The sequence below is a fragment of the Myotis yumanensis genome, unplaced genomic scaffold, assembly GCF_028538775.1.
Source record: "Myotis yumanensis isolate MYYU_CA2020_CCGP unplaced genomic scaffold, mMyoYum1.0.hap1 SCAF_8, whole genome shotgun sequence".
Lineage (NCBI taxonomy): Eukaryota > Metazoa > Chordata > Mammalia > Chiroptera > Vespertilionidae > Myotis > Myotis yumanensis.
In genome coordinates this window covers 55,783,300-55,805,259 of record NW_027223759.1, presented here as the reverse complement: position 1 = coordinate 55,805,259, position 21,960 = coordinate 55,783,300, and the positions used below count along the sequence as shown (strand labels likewise).

General features: G+C 45.9%; 1 protein-coding gene across 5 annotated transcripts in view; it reads left to right on the top strand.

Annotated features, from left to right (window-relative positions):
* Window positions 1–8,978, top strand: part of PKP4 (plakophilin 4) — a 245,882-nt gene extending 236,904 nt beyond the window's left edge. For 3 of the 5 annotated variants that reach the window (XM_070422943.1, XM_070422942.1, XM_070422947.1), the window contains 5 exons: window positions 2,335–2,419; window positions 2,543–2,660; window positions 4,892–5,020; window positions 6,545–6,618; window positions 8,341–8,978. In XM_070422943.1, the coding sequence (XP_070279044.1) occupies window positions 2,335–2,419; window positions 2,543–2,660; window positions 4,892–5,020; window positions 6,545–6,618; window positions 8,341–8,589 (655 nt within the window). In that variant the 3' untranslated portion in view covers window positions 8,590–8,978. The remainder of the gene's footprint in view (window positions 1–2,334; window positions 2,420–2,542; window positions 2,661–4,891; window positions 5,021–6,544; window positions 6,619–8,340) is intronic. The other 2 variants (XM_070422945.1, XM_070422946.1) reach the window with 2 other exon arrangements.
* The last annotated feature ends 12,982 nt before the right edge of the window (window positions 8,979–21,960 follow it).

The window sequence follows — 21,960 nt, the reverse complement described above, 5'->3', positions numbered from 1 at the left end:
GGAACAGGGGTGGGGCAGAGGGCGTCAGTGGAAGGGCCCTGAGATGGAGCAGCGGGAAGCCAGTGGGACTGAAACAGAGCCAGTCAAGGGAAAGAGGAGAAGGGAGAGTACCAGAAGTAAAGGACCCTATGGGGAAGCTAAGGACTGTGACTTTTACGCCGAGTAAAGCCGGAAGCTGTTGGAGAGTGTTCAGCAGAGGAAGCATATGACCTGACATCCCTAGAAGGGATCATAATGACAGACCCTCCCCCCAAGTGGAGACTCGTGGGGCAGCACTTGGGGTGGTGAAATAGTGGTCGGTTCTTCGTGGGTGGAGGTGGCGTCCGTGGGATTTACTGAAGGATTGCATGAGGGGCACGAGAGGAGGTGAATGTCAAAGGATGACTCCAAGGTCTTTGGCTAAAGATAGGATGGGATTGCCACTTAGCACCATGGGGAAGCTGTGGGAGGAGCAGGTTTTAGGGAAGGAAGGGAGTTTGTTTTGGACTCCACCTGAATGTTGGTCAGCAGGAGGATATTCTTGAGTTGAGTTCATCTTACAGGTCCAGGCTACAAATGTAAATTTGGGAGTCATCAGTACATAAATAGCATGTTTAGAGAAGTGGCTGAAATCAATAAAGAAAGAAATGTAGATCGAGAAGAAAAAGAGGCTTAAGTGCTGATGTCCCTCCTAGTTAGAGGTCAAGGAGATGAGGAGCCAGCAAAAGAGCTCATTCAGAAGAAAAACAGGGGCATGTGGTGCCCCAGAAGCCAAGTGAAGAGCTGCTTCAGAGTGAGCACATGTCACGTGCTCCTGTTCCATCAGGTAGGACGAGGGTAGAGACTTGCCTGATTGAGAGAAGATGGGAGGAGAGAAATTAGAGATGAGAATACATAACTCTTTCTGGAAGTTGTGCTGCAAAGGGAAGCAGAGAAACTTCCTTGCTTTTCTTGAGAGTCAAGTTTCTGCTTATAGAATTTGTCTCTAAAAATACCTATCCTGGCTGGTTGTGTCAAAGTGTACCTGGCAGGCTCCTGCTTTGTCGAGTGTTGCAGGTATGAGCCAGGCATAGGTCGGCCTCCTGCCTGTGTCCTGCTGCTAACATTTAAGGAGAGGGAGGTGAATAACAGCAGGGATGTCAGGACCCACTGAGAGTGGGATTGTCGGGGTAGGGGTCGGGTGAAGACCCTGTGAGGCTATGGCAGTGTCTGAAATTTCATCTGTTCATTTCTTTGAAGTATCTCCTTGCTCTGTGGTCCATTTTGAAAACATAAAATATAGCAAGGCTTTGAGTGGGTTGGTTTGACCTGGTTCTGCCCTTGACTTGTCAGGAACACGGAGCAGAGGTAGTCTTGGTGGGAGGAGGGGAGGAGGAAGACAGGTGAAGGCCCTGAGTTTGCCTATATTCCGCCTTCGCTGGGGACCTCAGCTCCATAGCAGCAACATATCCTGTTGTTGGGGGTGGAGACAGCTTGCAGCCTGCTCTCCTCTCTTCTTCCCCCACTTCGTGAGAGTGTAATTGGGAAGATAAGGAGTGAAAGAGGCCATCAGATTTTAGATCCGTGATATACATTCAAAGTCAGTTTTTAAGGTTAAAATGAATTCTGAAGAATTCATCCTCACGTCTCAGCACTGCTCCACCCCTGGTGTGGGGATCTGGAGACCTTCACTGAGGCAGGAAGCTGCACTTGCCTCTTCACTTACCGGCGAGGCCAGCGATTTACAGACACAGCTCCCAGACACAGCCCCCAGTGAAATGCGGCGCCTTGGAGCGGTTCTCACACAGCGCCTGGGGTCAGCAGAATGTCTCCAGAAAGGGGACGTGATAACGGACCGTATTTTCTGAATCAAACTTTGGAGCACATATGTACGTGTAAACATTTGTGGTGTAAATGATAAGGCAATGAAGGTGTTTTTATCAAGGCCTAATAATGCGGGGGAGAGACATTAAATTAACTTGGGAGGGTCCTCAGACACTCAGGGTGTGTGGTCATGGTCACATTAATCTTAAAGCCCCAGCGAGGTCAGCCCCTTAGATGTGGGGGAGGTTGGGGGGTCCCCCATGGAGAGGCTGAGAGACGCCCTCAACTTAGAAGCCACAGGCTCCACCAACCCTAGTTTATCACCGCACAGCTGACTACCTGGGAGCTTTGCTTTGGTTCTTGCCACCCCTGAACCTAACCGACCCCCAAGTGTACCTGACCCTGGTGGTGGCTTCTAGCAGCATCTTCTGTGCCCTCTGTCTGGTCCTTGGAGAGATGGCCTCCTGGCTACTGGTTTACAGCCTGAGTCTCTTCAGGTGCAGCCTGAGGCTGTGCCATCCACACTCATTAACATCCACACTCTCTCCCCAGATCATCTCTGAAAGTGGTGAAGGCAGCGGCCCAGGTCTTGAATACATTATGGCAATATCGGGACCTCCGGAGCATTTATAAAAAGGTAACTTACAGGAATAGCTCTGGCATAATTAGCATTCATCAGAGCACACATTCGTAATCATTTATTGTAATGAAATGTCATTATTCATTTTGAGAGGTTTCTTTTTCCGCTTTGACTCCACAGGATGGGTGGAATCAGAACCATTTTATTACACCTGTGTCGACGTTAGAGCGAGACCGATTCAAATCGCACCCTTCCTTGTCTACCACCAACCAACAGATGTCACCCATCATTCAGTCAGGTTAGTCGGTAAACTCCCTCCTTGGTGAGAGAGCATTATTTCTCAACCAGAGAAGACTGCGCATAGCTGGTTAAGCCAGTCATAGTCACACATGCTGCTCTTCCAGCCTTCTTTGGGAATTACATGAGACTGTAAGCAACACACCCACTTTCCAGATCCTTTCATTTTAAAAGTTTACTCCAACTGCAATGCATAAAAGCATCCCAAGGTCCCAGTCCTTTCCCTCCCCCAAGATCCTGCTTCACTGGGTTCATGGAGGGGCCCAGCAATCTGCATTTGACAAGCTGACCTGGGGGTGCAGGTACAGGAAAGTGGAGGAGCACAGTTTGAGAACCCCAAGTTTGTGCCTGAAAATGGTTGCCCTGCCTACCTGCTGGCCATCAGTTTGGAATCTCTTCCAAAGTGATCTTGAGTTTTCTGGGTGAAAATTCTGACAAACAGGGTTCTTTAGACAAGATCTTAACACCACAGCTGGGAGAACTGTGATCTCCTCTGCCTTCCTCACAGTTGCCCCTCCATCCCCTGCTGTGTTCAGTCCCCCGGTGTCAGCACTAACGGGAACAGGCCCTCCAGGTGTGTTTACAGGAAGTCCCTTTGATTTGCTACATACTCATTGGTTGTGTTTGGGTAGAAAGAGTGATTTAAGACTCGGACTAATGTTTTTTTACATGTAAGGACAGAATATTTCTACCAAGCCAAGTCAGTCTTATAAATTTAATTCTTACCTATATGAAACAGGAAAAATAGTATCTTATTTGACTGTAAATCTCTCACTCAGACATATCAATATGATTAGTTGTATTCTGCCACTACAGGCAGTATTCTCATCTGGACATATGTGTCCAAAAAGACTAATATATGACCAGTGGTTCTTGTCACATAAATGGACGTCTCTACATACTAGGAATTGTTTTAAATTATCTGCCTACTGTGTATGGTGTATATTTATATCTTAGTTTTTAAAATATGAGTTGTCTTCAGAGGGACCCATGCTTGATTTTTGACACCCATGCTGAGCTCCCAGGTGTGGCCTGAGGCTGTCTTTATAAAAATGCTGAGAATTACTTCGGGGCTTAGAAAAGGGGGTGCAAGGGGCAGAGATTGAGCTGCTTAACAGAAGGCATATGTACAGGCAAAAGCGTAACTTTAGATAGAAGACCAGTTACTAGACAATGCACTTGTTCTGAGGATCTCTGAAACACTGGACAGCGTTGGCGAGCCCCCATCCAGGTTCCTAGGTACCTTTCTGGGTTCTGTTCAGCGAAGGACTCATCACCCATCCCTCAGCTAGTGTGGTATCTGCTTGTGGCACATCTGATGCCTCGCTAATGTCATTGTGGAGACAGGTGGGTGTGCTGTCTGTTCTAGCACCTTCTAGAAAGTGAGCCTGGGGAGCAGCACATGGACACTGCCCATGAGTGCTCACCTTTGCGTAACACGGAGCAACTCCGCAGTGAAGTGACTGTTAAAGGAAAACTGTGAATGTATGTTTTCTCTGAAAGCATCAACGCAGCAGAACTGCTGTGCGGGTCCCGGCGCCGCTGCTTTCAGGTCCAGCAGGTGAATGGGTGACTCGTCTATAATTAACTCAGTGCAAGCAAGATAATTTCTTACTGAGAAAAGAAAAAAGATAAGCAGTGCTATCCTTTTGTGCAAAAATGTCCAAAAGGAGACCCATGGATAGATATGCTATTAAATGTTTGGCCCACCGTGAGCCTCTTGATAGCTGGGCTTGTTGAGTTTACATAGTTTCCCTGACAGCCAATCACCATAAAAAGAATGATAAATTTTATGGTCTGGCATTCTTACTCAAACACATTTAGAGATGCAGATATTTTTGAAATAATTAGAAATCAAAATATTTACTTAAGAGCTGTACATAAAGGATAATAGATGGGTGTTTTGCATGCAGCTGAGCTGGGCTTCTACATTGCAAATGTAACTCTTGCATGGCTGACTGGTGAGTTGTTCTCACCCGGTTTCAAAGGCCCGATGGAGTCATCGCGGCCGCTTCCAGGCATTGACAGCACTGCGCAGTGGCCGGCCCGCAGGTCGCCTCCCGGTGGCTCAGGGCTGACTGCTGTGCACTCACAGCACCGCTAAGAGCTCATATTTAGCACCAGCTGCACGGCACTTCTAATTACTGACCTTTGTTTTTCCAGAGCCACTGACAGTCTGATTTCTTTCTCCTCCTCTTTCTCTCTCCCTCCTCCTTTTGCTTCTCCCTTCAGTCGGCAGCACCTCCTCCTCACCAGCACTGTTAGGAATCAGAGACCCTCGCTCTGAATACGATAGGACCCAGCCACCTATGCAGTATTACAATAGCCAAGGGGATGCCACACATAAAGGCCTGTACCCTGGTAAGATGCCAGTGGGGTGTGTGATAGAGTACCTCGAGAAGCTGTGTGTTCCCAGGCCCTCGGCCGGCGGCCTGGGCAGCCACCCATGCCTGCCCTGAGTCGGTCCCCCAGCAGTGAACCGTGTTCCAGTCTCTCCATTTTCTGCTTTGGGGGCTGTTGCCTTTTCTGCTTGTTTTCAGTTAAGTAAGCTGAGGTAGTCTGGTGACCACAGATAAAAAGCGCACTGTACCCAGGTGAGACATGAGTTCTGGCTCGCCCACCACGCAGTTCCTTTGTTCAGCCCCCTCCCTGCTCGCCAGCAGGTCAGAACCCTGAGCTCCAGGCCGCTGTGCTGGGCCACCTGTCCTAGACCTGCCTGAGAATGGAGAGCAGTCTCATTTTCGTTTTCATGGAAAAGAGTTTGAATGAATAACAGTTTATAATGTGATTCTCCTCCAAGTGATTATTTTTTTAAGAATAACAAAAATAAAAATTATTAGTATTACTATTGTATGTCCTATTCCGAAAGCTGTGCTTACACTTGACTGAAAGGATGCCAGCCCACAGGGTTACCAGGATTTCATATCGTCCCTGTGCTTGGCTATCTTGCATATTGTAACTACTTTAGAGGTTTCAAAAAAGGCAGTGTGAGCTACCAAAAAAAAAAAGTACTCTTTTCTCAAAAGACCAATTTATTAAAAAGAAATAAATAAAAGCTGATGGCAACCTAACTGCTGGGGGAATAGTCTCTGTTGTGCTGTTGTCATTAAAATTGTGATTTCACAGGACTGTTTGCTAATCGACTATTGTTACTATGGCAATTAATAGCTCAGAAAATTGCAGATGCTACATTTCCAGCATCCAGCTCTTTGCAAAGGAAATGCACATATAAACTGAAGTGCGCTGCTACTTCAGATTTGCAGCAGCCAGCTTTACTATCATATGGCCTCCGTAGCATGCGCACCCTTCCGTATCTTCTTTGCTTGCTTCAATAAACTAATTTGCCTCAAGTATGTTTCATTTTTCTCATTTTAAAAAAACAAAACAAAACAAAAAACTTTGCTAGCCTTAGCAATAATAGAAAAGTAACCTGTGACATCATTGGCATCAGAGTCTACTGTGGACTCTTAAAGCAACTATCTGATTGCCAGGTTTTTTTTATTTTAAAATGTGCTTAAATGTGGCAAACCCAAGAATATGCCTCCCAGTAGTCAGACTGTTTAGAACATGCCTGTGCCTGCTCTTTCCAGGTGCTGGGGTTCTGAATCAAAGCTGTTCTGAAGGCATGGAGCTTGTGCTAATGCTTCCCTTCCCCCAGCAGACCTATTGCTTTTTGGTGAAGCACACACAGCCTGTTCATGAGTCCCTAGCAGCCCTGGGCTAGGAGCAGCCAGGCCAGGCCCAGGAGCCCACTGTCCCAGCGTGTGCTGGCCCCGGGGAGGCAGCCTGGTCAGGGACACACCAGCCCCACTGCAGGGAGCCCACGCAGCCTAATGACCAGAGTGATGAGCACTAGTTTTAATTTCATAAAATATTTTCTTACAGGCTCCAGCAAACCTTCACCAATTTACATCAGTTCCTATTCCTCACCAGCAAGAGAACAAAATAGACGGCTACAGGTGAATTTGCAATATCAATCTTACAGAAGGCCGGTTAGCAGGCATCAGCACAGTAAGGGGGCCGCGCTGTTGACTTACCAGAGCTGGGCCAGCACGGCAGTGCCCGGGGAGCTCTCTCTGGGGATCTCCGCTCCTCAGAAGCTCGTCGTAGTTTAAGCAAATCCTGTGCACAGTAGCCTCATGTCTTGAGTATCCGAATCGGTGCTGCTGAGACCACCAGGCCCTGATGGGAACCTACTGTGAAGCCTTTGACTCATATTCTTTGCCCAACAATTTCCTTTCCCACATTTATTTTCCCTGTTGATCTCTAAAAGCTCTCCCATCCTCTGGGTGGGGAAAGGTTGGTAAGCACACTTCACTCTCTCATCTCATTGTTCTCTTGTGCACCTCATTCTCCATCTCCATGACTCCCTCCCCACGAGGCTTCCAGGGTTTGAAAACACTCGGGTTCGTGGCCAAGGCTCTGTTAGTCTCTGAGGTGAAGGTGGACTCCGCCCTACTGCAGGGAGCCCCACTCTCCATCACACTGGGGTGCCTGGTTGTCACGTTCAATCTCTGCTTTCACGGGGAGCCTGAAACTTGTTGGGGTGCTTCCTGATGCTGTCCACCTGGGTCATCTGGTCTCTCCTCCTACCTTCCAGTAGCACCTGGGCGGCTGGGGTTCCCCAAGCAGGCCTGCACACTGTCTTTCAGACGAGCGTTCTCTAAGACCTCCCTCCATTTCATCATCTTTTCTCTGGGGATGGAGGAAAAGGAACTTCCCAAGTTACTCAGAAGTTATGCTACAGTTTTTAAGTCAAGAGAAATAGCCTCAGAATCAGAACTCTAACTTAAATTAGAAAGAGGATTTAGCTCTGAATTCCATATAATGTCGGACTGCATTTAGTTGCAGAATATGAGTTGATAATCCGTGTGGTAAATTTGTTACATCCAGAGGAAAGACAGACATAAGAAACACATGACAGTTTTTCTCCAAACATCTTTGAAAAAAGTAGGGTGAGATCAGAGATAAGACAACACAGAAGGAAATGGGAGAAGCCCTGTGTGGATGCACATGTGTTCACCTTGCTTCTTCCTAGTCCGCTTCATTAGCCCTGGCCTAGGGACGTCTTCCCTTTAGCGTCAGATTTGTTCACGTATCTCGTAATTTTACTGCTCTTCTGTCTGGAGATTGCTTATTCTTTTAACAGTATAACAGTTTTTTAAGTGTAACTACACATTTCTCTAAATTTGAGGGATGGACTAAATTTTCATCTCTAAAGTGCATGTTTTAAATTAAAAGAAGGTTCTATAATTGTACAACTATCTGAAGCCAAAAAATCCACCCTCCAACTAAATTCATTGCGTGTTAATGGTTCCCCTGTGTCAGAGCAATCATCAGGCCATCCTTTGGCTGGGCATGTCCAGGTAATAGGCCCTCCACAGCGGAGCACAAACTGGGCCTCTGAGGAGGGAGGTAGCCTGGGACTATTTTGGGCTCTTCAGCTTGTAGGGCCTTGGTAAGGGACTTGAGCAAACTGCACGCCCAACTGTCAACGTAGTTCACATCCTTCAAGTCCATTAGTAAACATACAGTGTGTACCAGAGACAACTTTGAACCTTAAGCTCACAAATACTGAATATTGTTTTCAAAATACGAAGCAGGAAGCGCACATTAATTTTCCTTAAACATGTATTTCCAAATATTCCTTTGATTTACTTGCTTTTTCATTTTGTCAACAGCATCAACAGCTGTATTATAGTCAAGATGACTCCCACAGAAAGAACTTTGATGCATACAGATTGTATTTGCAGTCTCCTCATAGCTATGAAGATCCTTATTTTGATGATCGAGTTCACTTTCCAGCTTCTACTGATTATTCAACACAGTATGGACTGAAATCGACCACAAATTATGTAGACTTTTATTCCACTAAACGACCTTCTTATAGAGCAGAACAGTACCCAGGGTCCCCGGACTCGTGGGTGTAGCATCAAGATGCTCAGAGAGGAACTCTTTCTTTCTAGCCTTGTTTGGATTGAAACGAAAAGTCCGTTGTGCTGATGTGCTGATGAAATGTGAAAGTGACATGGAAGGAACGAGTGAAGAGCATTTATTTTCTTTTTTGAGGAATTATCAGGGAAATGAGGAAACCTTTGAGAGAGAGAGAACTTTCTAAGCTCTATTTAGGTGTTAGATCTAATTACTTGTAGATTCCGTAGTCTGGTGAAGGTGTGGGCGATGTGATGAGAGATTTGAGAAATGGGTGAAATGAGATGGGGATGTGTAGGTCAAATCAAATTAAAGATGATTTTTTTAATGTGAATAAAGTTATGTTCTGATAGTTTGTACAGAAAAAAAATAAAATGGATGCCCTTCATGTTTTATTGCTATTACTAAACGTCGAGATTGTATGCTATTATGTCTTGTAAATTTCTTTTGTTGGTGTAAATATGGAAATGCCACATTGGTTAAGTGCCATCATTTGTAATGCAGTGTGTCATTTGAAAAGAGATTTGAAGAAACATGACAGCTTAAAAAACAAATGGGAAACCCAAGAAATTGTTAGCAATTAAAGACAAGCTACAGCGTTTGTTTTCAAAATGAATAGTGTACTTTAGAAGCACAAAGTCCAGTCTGGTATAGCAGCGCCACAGCCATTCCCTGCCTCTTTCCTAGGACACTTCACTGCCATTTTCTATGCACATGAAAGAAAATAAATGTGGAGATTTCATCCTTGGAAATTTGTTCCCTGTTCTTTTTTTTTTTTTTTTTAATTTTCTGTGTGTAATACAGAAAAGCAGATTTATACATGCAAATCTAATTACATGTTGGAAACAGCTTAGATATAGCCAAGTATTTTGGACTTTTCCTAGTTTTGTGCAGTTAACAGACTTTGTGGGATAGACGCTACATCCAAGAAGGAAGCTGTGAGCTTTCCTCCTCGTTATCTACCTTAGTGTTTTTATTTCTTGGGATCTAATGTGCCTTCCTGTTTTATCATGCAGGGTTTTTTTTTTCAGGCTGCCGTGTGTATTAACACAACTTCTCACTTAAATCTGATAGCCTGGCCGTAACTAAATTGTTAGACGTTTTTGCATCATTTTAAAGAATCAACTACGTAAGAACGGTGGTTGGGCACTTACTGGTTGGCACCAATGTAGTAAACCTAAAATAATTATTTTGCTGAGTAATTCCGTGAGACACAATAATTCCTAGGTTAGAGACAGGCTGGGGAAAGCCCACATACATGATAGCAGCAGTCTCAAAAATACCAAGCAGCATTACTTACAAACTTTCTCCACCTGTGGAGACCAGCCCCAAGGGGCCCAAAGTCTGAGGCCTTTTCAAATCTCGCAGTTTTCATCCTGGATCTTCCTTGGAAAACAATCCATATGGCAAGTCAAATCCAGAGGTGTTGACTTATTTCAGTACATCCTGCAACGAGATACAAATCCTACATTAAAATGTGTGTGCTTATAAGTTGTGAGGATATGGGACAAGACCCAAAAGAAAAGTGCTTTCTGCTGAATGGACTACAGCCCAAGATCAGGAACCAAAGTGAAATGGAAATCGAGTACAGGCAAGTCTGCCAGTGGGGGCCTTTCTGACGTGCAGGCTTCTGAAATTACACCAGAGCCAGTTCCCACTGTCAGACCGCCCAGCGCCCCTGCCCTCACATGCCTGGGACAGCTCAGAAAGCAGCCTCTAGAGGGCAGAGGCTGCCAGATTTCCCCAAGGAACCAGCATTGGGACTTGAGATGCCTGGTACCCATTTGAGCTTTGCATCACTGACTTCCCTAAACCTGATCCTTTGTGGATGGGTTCCAGGCCCTGACTCGAAGACGAGGGAAGCTGCAGCTGGCCTGAGCGGATTGACAATAACGGACTTGCTTTTAGTGATCTCCTGAGTCTGGGGTAGCTTAGTGGACCTAGGCCCTCTGCTCTCACAGGCAGCATTTCAAAAACATCCAAATTTGGGTTGCAAAGAACTCACTTGGGCCTCCAGCCAGACCTAACGGGGCAGGAAAGAGGTCTGCAGGTGACCAATGAGCAAATCAAATGCCCTCGACGGCTCCTCCCTTGTGACCAGAGAAAAGCAACTGCAGAAGGAGCCTGAAAGATAAAAAACTGTCCCATTGATTAAAAAAAAAACAAAACTGAGGCCACTCTTCCCTCTAAGCCTGCTGAAATGAAGCTTTTTGCTACTCACCAAGGAGCCTGCAGAATTCAGCCCGCAGGAAGAGGCCTGTGGTTCTACTCATCAGGAGTTAACACTTCCACCCCCTCCTGGAGGTCAGGGCTGAACTGAGCCCATGCTGGAGAGCTAGACCAGGGTGTCTTCCCCCTACCGCGCGTTCGAGTCACCTGGGCAGTATTCACAGTGAGGAGGGACCCACCCTGCCCAGTCAGAGCCACAGGCAGGAAGTCCAGGCTCAGGATTCTTGAGAAGCCCCCTGGGTGACTGCAATGCTGTCGAGGTAGAACCACGTGGCCTCACACCATTCCCTCATTGCCTTCCTGCTCTATGACCTGAAAACTCAGTGGTTGGGGTTTGGGTGTGGCGTTTGCCTGGAAGGAAGTGATAGAGATTTGGAGTGTTAAAATTGAGAGTTTAGTCTTGGAATGTCAGAGGTGACTTTTTAAAATATGTTTTTATTGAATTTAGAGAGAGAGGAATTGCCCTGACCAGTTTCGCTTAGTGGATAGAGCGTCAGCCTGCGGACTCAAGGGTCCCAGGTTCGATTCCGGTCAAGGGCACGTACCTTGGTTGCGGGCACATCCCCAGTAGGGAGTGTGCAGGAGGCAGCTGATCGATGTTTCTCTCTCATCGATGTTTCTAATTCTCTATCCCTCTCCCTTCCTCTCTGTAAAAAATCAATAAAATATATTTTTTAAAAAGAGAGAGAGAGAGGAATCAAGAGGGATATAGAGAGAGAAACATTAATAAGAGAGAAACATTGATCAGCTGCCTCCTGCACCCCTTTCCCGCTACTGAGGATTGAGCCCACAACCCAACTATGTGCCCTGACCGGAAATGGAACCAGTGACCTGGTTCATGAATCGATGCTCAACCACTGAGCCACACTGGCTGGGCAGAGGTGATGTTTTCTTTCTTGCCAGGGTATATATCTTTTGCCCGTTCATACCTTTTTAAAGTTGTGTCCTTTGAAGTCCTTGGGTGTTTCATGAGAGTCAGAAGTGATGACCTCACAGACCCATAACTTCCAGTCTTCAATCCCCGGTCGATGTTTGGTTGTCCACATGGTTGCTGATTCCTGCAGTGAAATACCAGTAGTTTATCAAGCACTCAATATGTGCTACAAGTATCACATACATTACCACTTAATCCTCATGTATAAAGTCTGTACTAATATCCCATTTGTTAGATTCTGAAGCAAATTTGGAGAGTAACTTGCTAAAGATGACCCAATGAGTAAATGGCCAAGGCAGGGTTAGTTAGCACTACAGTCTAAACTACAATACCAGTGTTTGTAAAATTCATTCATTTGAGTTTCAACTGAAATATTAACTGAAAGTTTTTCATCATTGTCTTAAATTTGCCAAATGAACCTCTATCACTACTATAAGAGAAAAATCTTTACTACTTGTCATAAATATATGGTAACTATAAAAATGAACATTTATGTCCATGCAACACCAAAATTCATCTTTTCTACCACCTCTGGTGTTACATGAAACTCATTTTGGGCAAGAGGTCCAGATCATTTTGATTGTGTGATGATTAGGTTGGGCTGAGAGCGCCCCTTAAAAGCACATTGTAAGCCATGTCTACATTCAAACAAAATCTGCCATGAGGCAGCCCTCTCCTTTGGGGGCCTCAGCAGTACCTTTGGAGGAACATCTAAATCCCCTAGTTCCACGCTCAACCAGATGATAGGGGACATGTGTAAACTAGGCTATTGCTTTTCACTTACTAGATTTTTTTTGTTTATAACTGTGTTATTTATAGCCAAAAACTGGAAACAACCCAGATTTCTAACAGAAGAACAGATAAATTGTGATATATTCATGTAATGTAATAATAGCAATAAAAAAGAATCAGTCATAAATACAACATGGATGAAAACATCAAATAACATGGATCAAAAACATGTTGCTTGAAAGAAAACAGACCCAAAGGAGTATATACTGGATGATTCAAGAACAGGCAAAACTCATGATGGTGATAGAAGTCAGAACCACTGTTGCCTGTGGGGTGGGCATTGATTAGAGAACTTTTGGAGATGATGGTATATCTTGACTGGGGTGACCCTTACACAGATATATACATTTATCAAAATGTGCACCTAAGACTGGTGCATTTCAGCATACCAGGTAAAATTTACTCCAATTAAAAAAAAATTTAACACTTCAAAAGTCACTAAAAATTTTTTTTGATGGTTTCATTGTCTGAGACCTAATTTTATGACCTAGAATCAAAGCTGTGATTACTAGTCTCCCCTGGGTTGAAAACAAATTCAATTTATAAATTTCAAACCTTACAAAACATTCACTTAGAGTGGTTTCTCACACAAATTTTAGCACAAAATTCTTCATAGTTATATACACGTCTTTAAAAGCTGACAGCTTACCAAAGTTAAATTTAAACAGAATCTTAGAAAATATATATTTGAAAAGCACATGGGAGTGTCCCCGAGCTATGATTGTACAGATTTACATGTGTGTTGACAGGAAAGTAAGTTGAAAAGTAAAAACTAGGGCTCATGTTTAAACATGTTGCCAAGTGAGAGAAGTGTGTCGCTCCTTTTACCTAATGACCCAAAGAGATGCGTAAACACACACCTCCGCACCCGGGCGCAGGGGAGCGTGGAGGAAGGGCCCTTCCAGCCAGTGAGGTTAGCAGAACAACAGTCAATGAAGTCAGGAAGCTAATGGGACTTCTTAATTCTACAAATGCAGGGCAGACTGAATTCAAGGAGAATCTCTGCTGTAGGTCAAGGAAATCCTTGCAGGAGAGGAAGTGAATAGTCTGGCTCTTAATGAGTGTCAACTGGGAAGGAAGTTGGACGAGAGAGCAAAGGTTGCAAACCGTGTTGGCGTATCGCAGGGCAATTTCTCCATGGCAGACAGCTGCCCTTTGCTGATCTCAGAGGCTGGCCTGGGCCTCAGAGATGTTGTGCAGCCTGGGCTGCCACCCATAGAGAGTAACGCTTCTCAGCCAGTGCTTGTCAGTCCTGCCTCCCAGATCTTGACTTTTGTCTCCAGGGGCACTCACCCTCGGGATAGCAGTTTGCTGTTACTCGAGTGATGCTTGACTCTCTATCTTTATGAATCCACTTATTTAGAACAATCCTGCAGACACAAACAAGGAAATTATTAGCAGGCAAATTATCACTTGGATTTTATGTTTTAATGCCACTCCCTGTTTTTATGTCAGCAGCTTCACTGGAAGCAGCTGGCATGTCCCCTAAGTGGCTGTTTATGCCTATCGCTGTTGCCTAATTCTAACTTGAAATCACTAAAAAGCATTTTGTGCTGTTATAATCGTTTGCATGGGCCATAACTAGCACTTTCATTATTAAAGCCCCATTCAATGGTTGGGGGAATTTTGATAAAGACTTCCTGATGTGATGAGCTATTTCACCCTCCACTCACATCCCCTGATCACAGAGCTGACTAATGCATTGTCTTATAACATAAAATTAGATACAACTTGTGCTGGGTCAAAGGTGTAATTCTGAGATCAAGTGGGAACATATCCAATTATTCCTTTGGAAATCCCTATAATTTTTTTCTTTTTTTGTTTTTGTTAATCTTCACCCAAGAATATTTTTCCATTGATTTTTAGGGAGAGTGGGAGAGAGAGGGACAGACAGAGAGAAACATCAATGTGAGAGAGACACATCGATTGGTGGCCTCCTGCACATGCCCCAACCAGGGCCTGGGCCAGGGAGGAGCTTGCAACCAAGGTACGTGCCCTTGACTGGAATCGAACCCAGGACCCTTTGATCCAAGGGCAATGCTCTATCCACCGAGCCAAACCAGTGAGGGCCCTTTAACTTTTCATTTACTCCCCAAAGACAACACCCCGGAAATTTGCCTTTATTTGCTGGTGATGAAATGTAACATATTTGGCCATCCACTGAGTGCTAATCTAATAAAATGACTCATGTCAGAGAGAATGATACCCCTCTATGGTCTTTCTTCAGTGTTCTTCAGAGTCAAGGGCCATTCCAGCCCAATCTAGGGAGCTGTCTTTCCTTTCCAGGTGTGAGAATACGTGCAGGGAGGTGTGCCTGGCTTCCTGGGGACTGGAGGAAAGGGTTCAATGCTAATGGGCTCCAGGTCGGAAATTACCATCATGGGGGAGAGGGGGGAGGGATCTGGCATTTATAGAAATGGTTGTACTATGAAGAGTGCATTCCAGCCTCCACAAAACTAGCTCATAAAGACAAACCAGGAAGCACATTCTATAGCTGTATAATTTAAATATTTACATGTCCACCAACATCACTACAATCATGGATGGCCTCAGTGACCAGAACTCTTCTCTCCTTTTCTCTAAATTGTGGTCAAAAGAAAATGGTGTGTTTATTTAGTTTGCAAATAATTGGGTGCCTCTTTTTCATTTTTATTGCATATATCCTATTGTTTAGTTACTTTTTTGATAACACTTCTATGGAGAAAAGATATCATAGGAAAGGTGAAGTGGTATTGAAATTCACCAAGTCAGTCACCATATAAGATCTTGATTGGAGAAAAGCTGGTCTAATAGTACCTATAACTACTAATATTGTCCTCCAAGGCCACATCACTGGGTTCTAGCAGTGATGTATTGATACTGAGGAATTATATCTGGCTGATAAAATTCCTCAATGATGTAGCTTCAACAAGATGAGTTATAGAGATTTTGTTTTCTCCCTCACATTTTAAAATGGACTGAAAAAGACAGACCAATGCTAGTTTGATGGTTCTACAATATCCTCATAGACCCAGATTCCACCCTAATCTTTGGGCATGGACCTCATTCTCATGGCTTCCCAGATAGCTACTGGAGCTCCAGCCATCACATCCTCGTTCCTCAGCAAAGAGAAAAGAGTTGGAAAAGTGGAACCTGCCTACTGAATCAGCTTTTTAAAAGAGTTCTTTTGGAATCCTTGCCCATACGTCTTCGTGGAAAAGTAGTTTTCATCTGGGTCCATTGACACCTCTGCTCAGGTAGAGGCTCTGTTAAAAAGGCAAATGAGGGCATGGGTAAGGGGAAGGCACATGGATCTCTGCCCAGGATACAGATGATGCTATGAGGTGATCCCTACAATTCCACTACTTGGGTTTCTATTAATGCAGGCTCCAAGCCAGAGAGTTGTGTTGTATTAATTCCATGCCTGGGCAGAAGCCACAGTAGCCATCCCTCCCTATGAAAGATAACCAAAGCTGAATGGAATTTCTTAAACTCAGGTTGTCCCAGGGGCTGGACTCCCCTGCAGATAAGGGTCAATGTAAGGCTCCATCTCATAGCTGAGAGGATGACCATGGGTAGCCAGTTATCTTCAGCAATCTGGGGTCAGAACCCCCGCCCTCCTGGTGGCTTCCGATCTCCAAGGGGCAGAGCCATGGGAGTCCACAAATGTTCCTCAGGAGTCCAGGGGAGGGGGTCCAGGCCCTTTACCAACTGCACCAAGAACAGCCCACCGTGAACAGCTTTCTACATCACATGTCCATGTAAGATTATTTTAGCAAAGTTTCTATAACTAAAAACAAAAGTAATGCTAGCCATGTTGTGGCCAAGGACTGCCCCCGACTGGCAAGCCTGCTGGAGTCATAGTAGCCGCAGTATCCTTCAGCCACCCAAGCGAGAGTCGCTTCCACTCACTGTGCATCTGGGGAACACCCCCAACAGAGGCGTGGGGAACCCGGAAGACTGCTGAAGCTACCACCACTCCAAGCACTCGCAGCCCCTCTGAGCTCATCAGAGCAGGCAGCAGCCTTCAAGTCTGGGTTCAGCTGTCAAGGAAAGCCTCTTAGAGTGACAAGGACTCAGTTTAATTCTAAACAGAGGCACCAAGAAACAAATGAGAATGGCCGGGGGGCTAAGGAGAAAACCAGTTCAACCCAAGTACAGGAAGAGGTCAAGAGGGAGAGGCAGTGAGTTTCTCTGACTGGTTTTGGGTGAGGACGAACCTCCTCGTGCTAACTAACCCTTTGCTGAGTGTTTACTAGGGTATTAGTGCCAAGGACTGTGCCGAGTGCTCTACTCACATTACCCCATTGAATTTTCATCACGGTCCTAACTCAGTGTACAAGAGAAGAGAAAATTGTCCTCAGAAACACGGAGAGCAAGTGGCCCAAGGTCACATCGATCAGAGATTGTGACCTGATCTGTTGGACTCCCATCAGCACTCCTGGTCTCCCTGAGGAAGCCGTGGCCTCCAGCCTTCACATAAGCTCTGTTCATGCCAAGTAAGCCCATGTGACAACCCCTCTCCCAGCCAGGAATCTCCCTCCAACATCCTCCCAGCTTCCTGCCAAATTAGGCTCCAACAATGCAAACTAGTTTTAATGTTTGCCTTTGCAAAGGTACCTAGGAAAATACTTTATTGGCTTACATCAAAGTTAATTTTTTTAAAAGAAACTGTAAAGTGTCCTGCTGGGAAACTGTGCTGAGTCCTAGCAGATCTGCAGCAAAAGAGCTCACGGAGTCAATTGAACCCAAGAGAGCACCTTTGCAGCTGGGGCCAGCCCACGGCCACCAGTTCAGCCAGAGGGAGGGTTGGAGGCCTGGGCAGGAGGAGGGCAGGGCAGTTCAGCCTGGGAAGGGGCTGGAAGCCCCAAAGGAGGGAAGGGCCCTACCCCTGCCCTAGCTTTGGTGGGGAAAGACCATTCCCCAAACAATGCATGGCTCCCTCACAGCCAAGTCTATAAAAAGTCTATAGACACTCAGAAGGTGCTGAACGATACCTTTTATCTTTCTCTGCCACTCTACACTCTCCCTTTACTCTTCATTCCCCTTTGGAGGGCAGAGGAGGGACCAGCTGATGAGACAAGGAAAAAGAAGGTATAAGCTCAGCTGCCTGTGAAAGCCAGGACCCCTGAACTCTGCTCTGGCAGACTCTGAGCTCGGGGGCCCTCGGGTCCTGGTTACGTGAGTTCAGTTCATCCAAGTTCAAGCCATAGGCCCCACTTCACAATTGAGAACGGGGATCCGGGTATTTCAATACATACAGGATCCGGGTATTTTAATACAATGAGTATACTCATTGGTTCAATACAATGAGTATAGCTCATTGGTCTGGCCTCAGGGAAGAGAGGAGGGTGCGGGCACGCCGGGCTGCCTTCTTACACAGGGAGACCAAACTGAGCCTCAAAATGAAAAGCAGGCCCTGCTTGAGTTAACAGAGCCCTTCAGCCTGTGTCCTGCCCACTGACCTGGGTGCAGTAACCGGGGAACAAAGCTTGCGGTGAGCTCTGCAGAGCGGGCTGAGCCTGAGCTGGAAGGAGCATCCCCACGTGGGGTGTCAGTCAGTCGCGTCCACTGGGCAGGTCCGAGCTAACTGCCTCTCCCAGTTCCAGGCGGAGGAGACACTAGAGAAGGCGCGAGTGGAGGGCTTCCCCGGGTGAAACGTGGCAGGAGAAATAATAACGCCACAACATTTCATCTGTGTTTCAGGCACAGAGCGAAGCCTTTCACGTGGATTATTTCACTGGGAGGTTGTGTGGAAGGCGTCACTCCATTTCACAGGTGAGGAAGCCCGGGAAAGGGCTGTATCAGCCTCCACCTCCCCTAATGAATAGCAGGTCTCACCCCCGGATTAGCAACTGCCCCTTGGCCAGGGAGGGTGGGGGAGGAAGGCGAGAGCTCCGCCCAGCAGCCAGGTGCTCAGGGGAGTGAGCATAGGCATCCCCTTCTTTCTGGGCCAAGGTGGACATTCCATCTCAACTTCCTGTCCTCTGACTGGGTGGGTAAGCAGGTAGGACCTGCCCTGGACTTCCCACCTCTCACTGACCACTGTGCCCTTCCAGGGGGCTCTGCTCTCCGGTCCCCAGTGCCCCATGTGCCCCACTAATTCTGGAAAGCCTCCATTTCTGCTTCCCCCGACCCTCCCCGGCACCCCCAGGCCTGCCCTAAGCTTCCAAATCACCTCTCTGTCATCGTCGTCCTCCCCACCCCAAGTCATTTCACTCTGGTTGGGCTGAATGCTTCCCAGCCTACACCACCCCCAACCAAAGCCACAGCTGCACACCTAGGGGTAAGCATGCAGCCAGCCCTAGCTCTCCTCAGGCTACTGGGCAGCTCTCCGCACTCAGGGGACCACTTCATCTTTCACTGAGTGAAGCAGTTTGCTGTGTGCCATGGAAGACTAGTGCTATCGGTTCTCCCTGAGAAGAGTTTCATGGGCAGGTAAATCTGGAAAATACAGTGGCGTGTGTCTTTCATAGAGGTTCACAATCCCTTTAGCGCTAGTTGAAAGGTTGAAGTTGGTGCTACGTAGGCAGGCTAAATAACCATCATGGCTATTAAAGAAAATTGAATTTAAGGAAAAGGGGATGGGAGATGGGGAAATCCAAAGGGAAGGGCTACACAGAGGAAAGGGGGCCTTGGAGACAGGTTCAGGGGTTAGCCCAGACCAGCTGCTGCTGCCCAGTGCTCCTCTGGTTGCTGTCTCATGGGGTCCCTTAGAGGATAGGAATAGATGCCTGGGGGGCGGGGGGGAGGGGGGGCGAAGAAGAGGAAGGGAATGGCACAGGCGTGCTCCTTGGTGGGAGAGCGGGCACTGGGTCCTTTGTCCTGAGTGGATCGATCTCTTTCTTGCAGGTGGAAATCTTAGGGGAGGCCTCAGGAGAGTGCCGTAGTAGAATATTCATCAGCTTTCCAGGTGTGCTCTTTCAGGCTCTCCACTGATTGGTCGGTGCCAATGCAGGGGGTGATTAGTCAGTGTAGCTGGTCCTGAAGCAGCCACTGCATCACTTCTCTGGTTTTGCTGCTTTTCTGGGCCTGGAGCTGAAATATAACTTAGGCCTAGATGTTATCTTTAGGGAGGAAAAGGTCAGGGGTCTAAACTGCATGACCAGCGATATGAAAGATCCAGGGTCCAAAACGCATGACCAGTGCAATACGCTAGGGGAGGATATGTTGCCCTAGGAGTGAGAGTCTTGTTTTCCCAGTTTTGCCCCTTGCTAGGCATCCAGGGCTTTCTGCCCTGGTGAGTTTCTATACCTGCCCACCATCCTTGCGCTGGGGGTCTAACAGTCATGTTGAAGGCTCTGAGACCTGCAGTAAAGACTGGAATTTTTTTACAGGAGTCCAGTATTTCTCAACTTTATTTGGCCCAAGATCACTTTCTGGGAGGGAGGGAGAGGGGGCACTTCTTTTAGAAACAGTGTTTGGCAGAATTTGCTTTGTTTAATACAGTGGTTCCCAACATGGGGCACAGGCCCCACAGGGGGGCAATTTGATTTTTAAGGGGGGCAATTTGAGAATGAGTTATTAACAGTGGTTTTTTTTGCATTTCTTAGGGTTCTAGGGGCCTCATATACAGCATATAAATATATATTGTGACATATTTATGTATTTCAGTTCTCTAGTATATGTTTTGAAACTTTATTTGCTATTTTTTCATATCACTTCATATTATTTTTTTAACCATTTCTTAGTTAAAGATTTCTAAGTTAAGGATTTCTTCCTCAGTACTTCAACTGTCCTTTTGTTCTTTTATGTTTCTCTTTCATGGATGCCATGTCCTTTGGAAGCTTGTTTAGACCAAGTTAATGGCCTTTTAGGCTTCCTCCATGTAAATGGTTTACTTTTTGAATAATAAGAATTACATGTCCCGGGGGGGCGGGGGGCGGGTGAGAGGGGGGTGGCGGGCATTAGGATTTTAGAGATGCTTAGGTGGGGCATGGCCAAAAAAAGGTTGGGAACCACTGGTTTAATATGACAGTAGATAAAAGTGTTTTCCTTCATTTGTAGATAAAGATTCTGTTTTCCTTTCAGTCTATACTTTTATAATTAAAAAATATCTTCTTAGATTGTAAGGTCTCCTTAAATTCAAGATAGCCTGATTAAAACCTGGACTCGTTTATTTATTCTGAAGAGGTAGGGAGCAGGCACACAATGTGGCCCAGACGCACTGACGCTAAATGATGTTGGAGCATTCTGTTCCCTCAGTATCTTCAGTGGTTCCCAAACTTTTTGGTCTCAGGACCCCTTTATATTCTTAAAGAATATTGAGAACCTCAGAGAACTTGTGTTTGTGTGGGTTATAGCTATTGATATTTAGGAAACTAAAATTAAAACTCAGACATTTTAAAAACTTTAATAATTAATTAAAAAATAAACCTATTACATGCTAATTATATACATTTTAGGAAAAAAAACTATCATTTTCCAAAACAAAACAAAAAATCAGTAAGAACAATGGTATTGTTTTACATTTTTACAAATCTCGCCAAAACCGGTTTGGCTCAGTGGATAGAGCGTTGGCCTGCGGACTGAAAGGTCCCAGGTTCGATTCCGGTCAAGGGCATGTACCTGGGTTGCGGGCACATCCCCAGTGGGAGATGTGCAGGAGGCGGCTGATTGATATTTCTCTCTCATCGATGTTTCTGGCTTTCTATCTCTCTCCCTTCCTCTCTGTAAAAAATCAATAAAATATATTAAAAACAAAACAAAACAAAAAAAAAAACAAATCTCTTTAATGCCTGGCTTAATAGAAGCCCGCTGGATTCTCATACCTGCTTCTAATTCAGTCTGTTCCGGTATCATGTCATGTGGTCGGCATAATGTGCCACTCTACACTCGTGAGAGAATAAGAATGAGAAGAGAAATTACATTTCACCATTGTTATAATAGTCGTTGCGGACCCACTGAAAACGTTACCAGGCTCCAGGGTCCCCATGCCACACTTGGAGAACCACCACTTCAGATGACCAGTCCAGTCCCTTCTTACTCGGCACTCACCTGAGAGAGGTGGAAGGATGGATGGGTCTCCCTGCTCCTGGGGTTAACACACCCTGTTAGGGAGCCCTGGTTTCTGGGGGGCGGGGCTACCTCAAGGTCAGCTCCAGCCATCAACCAGGATTGCCCGTCTGGCAGGTGCTTATTCCTCCTCTCAGCCCACCACTTCTCACCATGGTTACTGGAGCCCAGTGGAGCAGGGGGTCAGTTTGCATGTTCTTGATTCAGAGGTTTTTAAAGAGCTTTGATGTATAGAATTTCATTAAAGCCATATTGGCCCCAAGGTAGCCATTGTCCAAACACAGATATTGCCTTCATTTATAAGCTGCCTAATTCCTGCAAAAATTGACTTAATCTTTATCTACAGTCCATGCCCTGTTCTCCTGCAGGGTTTGAGTGGGCCCATGGTGTGTCTGAGCCAAGAAGAGCTATCTTTTATTCG